We start from the raw sequence: 4,290 nt of genomic DNA, 5'->3' as shown, positions 1-4,290 counted from the left end.
GCCTCCTTCTTTTAGCCTCCGAAGCTTCTAATACATCTTCTTTTGGACTCATCAAAGGGCGATTGCAATTAAAAGAAGAAAGATCATTTTATTCTTTTCCACAGAAGAAAGAGTTATTTAAGATTCCATTAACCATATCTCAACCTTCAAGGAAGACAAAAAAAACAAAAGAACTGCAGAGAATGACCCTGCAAATATTTTTTTCCCTATTAAGTACTGCAGCAACCCAGCTGCAAAACGAGGAAAAAAAGGGGAAAAAAACTAATTATAGAGGACTGAGTTTATTGGGTCGAAACTCGCCATAGTCCCAGGACTCAGAACGTGGTAATCAACCGAACACCAACCATGACTAGAAGCCACAGCACTAAACCCAAACGGATCGCTATTAGCTGTCCCGGAGCTCTGATCTGTTGATACTTCGTGAGAATCTTCACTTGCATATTCCATCCATGCTTCGGACATCAAACCTGGATTCACAGCAGAAAAAGGCCTGCTCATGTGATCATCTTCATCATTTGGAGGGGTCGCTGCTGCGGCGAGACGGCAGTTGGCACCAGGAAGTATGCTGGGAGGTGCTGGTGCCGGTGCCGGCGCCGCGGCCATTGCGGGTGCGCCAGTCAGCTCCTGGACGACAGCCTTGAAGTCGGCAGAGTCCACCGTGTACACCCGCTTCGGGACGGGTGGCATCGGCGCGATGTGCATCTTCTTGCAAGGCCGCTTCGGTGTCATGGCGTTCATCTTCTTGCGAAGTGAGTAGAGGGAGCTGATGTCGGAAGAGGAGGCTCTTCGTTTGTGTTGTGCATTATTCCCGGCGAGTGAGTTTGAGGAATGAGCAGGAGAGTCGAACGGGTTGGCTTCCATTGATTTTTCAGGAGAGCTCTGGGCTCAGAGAGCTCTGAGTTTCTTTCGGTAGGAGAGCTTAGAAATGAGCACGAGTGACGAGAGTGCTGGTTTATATAGTGGTTTTCTTTTTTTGGTCAAATATACTGGTTATCTGGGCCTCCACTTTTTAAGGATTTTATTTTATTTTATAAAATAAATATTATTTTCGGCCAGTACTGTTCAACCAGTAATAAAAATTCGTATTCTATAATTATTTTTTTATTTTTATACTCGATTGACAGGTAAATTGCAATTGCTGGTTGTTTCTTACAAAAAAAAAAAAAAGAAGACAAAAAGTCACCAAAAACCCTAAACTATGATCATTGCGACACATTTACCTAAACTTTTCACAAAGTTATACATGTGTGACGCATTTACCCTCCGTCAAAGTTCTATCAATGAGAACTATCAAAAATCCGCCTACGTGAACTTAAGTGAAATAAAAACAACTGTTGTTTTGGCTGCAAAATCATTTAACGAAATCTTGATAGAGGGTAAATGTGTCACATAAGTACGAATTCGGGGTTTTTTATGCCACAAAAAAAGTTTAGGGTAAATATATCACAACGGGTATAATTTGAGGTTTTGATGTCACAAAAAAAATTCAGCGTAAATGTGTCACAGTAAACATAATTGAGATTTTTTTATAGTTTCTTTCCTAAAAAGAAATAACTAGCAAAGCCAAAATGTTTGGTTTGTGATTTTTTCTTTTGGGTCACAATGTTGTTCTTTCAAATTTCTAATACTAAAAAGTTTGACCAAAAAATTATAAATGATCAATTTAGTGTCTAAACTTTATGAACAATCTTTATAAAGGCAATTTTTAAAACTGTCTGTTAAAGTAATTTTGACGAGCTACATCAAATTCCAAGTAAACTAAGTTATTGGAGTTACTTATATGGTCACTCTAAAAGTTGTACCATTTTAATGATAGTTTTGGCATCAATATGGACGCCGGACAATGATTGTAATACCGATTTATCCTTATCTCTAGGATTGCATGTGTGAGATATTTGTATAGTTACATTGCATATGTTCTTTGTGTAAAGATATTATTATACGAGTCGATGGATCTTTCATAAGTATGTTTGTTTCAGATATTTATTCATGTATGCACATGTCAAACAATCTTCAAAGATTGGAGTAAGAAGTACTTCTTGAATGACTTGCATTTGTAAACAGCACAATCCTTTTTGCTTTCTTATTACAATTATGATCAAGTGTCCATCACGAGAGGTCATGACTTAAGATCCGAGGTCCCAAGCCTCAAACCTCACCAATTTTGGGGTCACCTAATGTTGGAGCGGTCGTTCACATGATGGTTACGGTTGCGAGTTCCCTGGCCTTCACGACAAGGGTGCAACGATAGCAGCGGCAAGGCAATGCAACACGGGGTCTAGCTAATGCAGTGGTGACATAGACCGAGGGAAGGGAGACGGTATCGAAAGATCGAGAGAGAGTACAAGCGCACAATTTAGGATTTTTAGACTTTAGGGTAAATTTATCGGTAAAGTCCAAGGGAATTTTGGTCAATTCATTTATTCGGATTAGGTCTAGTTATCCTTAAGTTTGAGAGGTTTGAATCCGTAAACAAAAAGTGAGAATGAGTCTGTTCCTCTGCCTTCAGAAACGTGACTGGACCGGAGATGGCTCGATGGCTCGATGGCGGCAGGGAGACAAACAGGCACAGAGGACTGTTGAGGAAAGAAGAGGCGAATGATTAAACGTCAAAGCCTTAAATTGTCGTTTGTCGTCGGCGCTCGTGACCTCTGACGCATGCAATCAAGTGCCCAGATATGACACTCCATCAATAGTTGTAAGATATGACTTTCAACCAATCAAGAACTTCAAACTTTCTTTTTTTACGTGTGAAATAGAGTTTTCTTTCTAGCTAGTCTTGTGTAGATGGCAATCGTGTTCATATTTTGTTCAGTGCCTATGATCGTGCACACAAGATTATAGTACTCAAAAGAATTTAACCAGCCAAGATTCTATCTTGCTAAGGAAAAGTCATTCGAAAAAGATAACTTCCTTCAAACTACCTTAAATTAAGGTCATTTTGCTATAATATATGATTATTCGACGGGGATCTACCACATTTCAAAGTAGTTGGATGTTACAAGATACTCATATACCTTGTTCAACACGAAATGATACTGAGGAAAATATGGTAGCATCTACATAATCCAAGTTAAGATAAGAGAGTTGGGTTTCGTCATCTTATACAACATCCTATTTTATCTCCATATTTTTTTTAAGGAGGAAAAAAACTTGTGTTATCAGCATAAATCCGAATAAATGATCCAATTATTGACGTAGGAGGATCGCACTTGTGTTATGAGCCTAGTCTCTCCTCCACCTTCTCCAACACGAGAGAGAGAGACACACAAGTTAGATAGAGCTTGACAATTTGTGGTAACGTGTGAAATTCGGGTTATTTCATGTGCAAGATGTTTGTACTTTGGTTAAAATGCTACCATTCGCTTGAATTCACATCACTTTAGGGTTTGTCAAGATTTTTATTTTCGTAAATTTGCCTTTTGTCAATCCATGAAAAAGAATCTGCCCTCTCGAATTGGATTTGACGATGAAATATCTTTCACCGAGAGTCGTTCTTCGATTTTTATAAGAGGAGGAAGGTTCTATAGTGACTCCAGACAAAAAATATCACAGGTAAACAAGAGAACCGATAACTTCACTTCAAACAGAAGTAAACGTACATAAATCGTGTCGAAATTTAGTCGACGACAAAGATTTTGACCATAATCACTTCAGACGGAACCAAACAAATACAAACTGTGCCGGAATTTAATCAACGACAAAACTTGAGAACACAAATATGCATCGCTGGAATTTAATCGACGACGCGAGTTTGAAAATTATAACTACTGTGCAAGATTGAAAGATAACATGTTTGTTTATTTGTGTGTGTGTGCGCGCATGGGGAGGAGGGGGCTCCAAAGAGTACAATGTAGCTATTTAAAACCTACATTTGAGGGTTATCAACGGAGGTTACAAGGGGAGAATACAAACGGTTACTGAAAAATTACATCGATGGTTACATTTACTCCACTACCTATAAAGTTTCTTCAATCCACTATTTTGATGGTTGCTTTATTCCGCTACGTTGACGGTTGGATTCGAGATTGTCAACTCCACATTTTATCAATTCCTTTTGGTTGTCGATTGTTCAAGTTGTCGATAATTATGTTCATATATGACCAAATTTTGTTATCATCGACTAAGTCTATCACCCGTCGACAATAACCAAAAATTAGTCATTTTTTGGTGCAAACAAATGCCCCATTAAAAGAGTTGAATGATTCATGGATCATTCGATTATTTTAAATTAGATAATAAAGGGTCATCATGTGTTCCCTTGTCATCGGCAAATTTGGTTTTTTCTTG

At 38.5% G+C, this 4,290-nt stretch overlaps 1 protein-coding gene across 1 annotated transcript; it reads right to left on the bottom strand.

Annotated features, from left to right (window-relative positions):
* Window positions 1-261: 261 nt before the first annotated feature.
* Window positions 262-861, bottom strand: LOC130135598 (uncharacterized). Its single transcript, XM_056305135.1, has one exon. The coding sequence runs from the start codon at window positions 859-861 to the stop codon at window positions 262-264; it is 600 nt and encodes a 199-aa protein (XP_056161110.1).
* Between the last annotated feature and the right edge of the window lie 3,429 nt (window positions 862-4,290).

This window comes from Syzygium oleosum, unplaced genomic scaffold (genome assembly GCF_021117445.2).
Source record: "Syzygium oleosum isolate NSW1041296 unplaced genomic scaffold, Sole_v2.1 Sole_v2.35, whole genome shotgun sequence".
Lineage (NCBI taxonomy): Eukaryota > Viridiplantae > Streptophyta > Magnoliopsida > Myrtales > Myrtaceae > Syzygium > Syzygium oleosum.
Note: the sequence above shows the minus strand (reverse complement) of the source record. Positions and strands in the feature narration are given on the sequence as shown.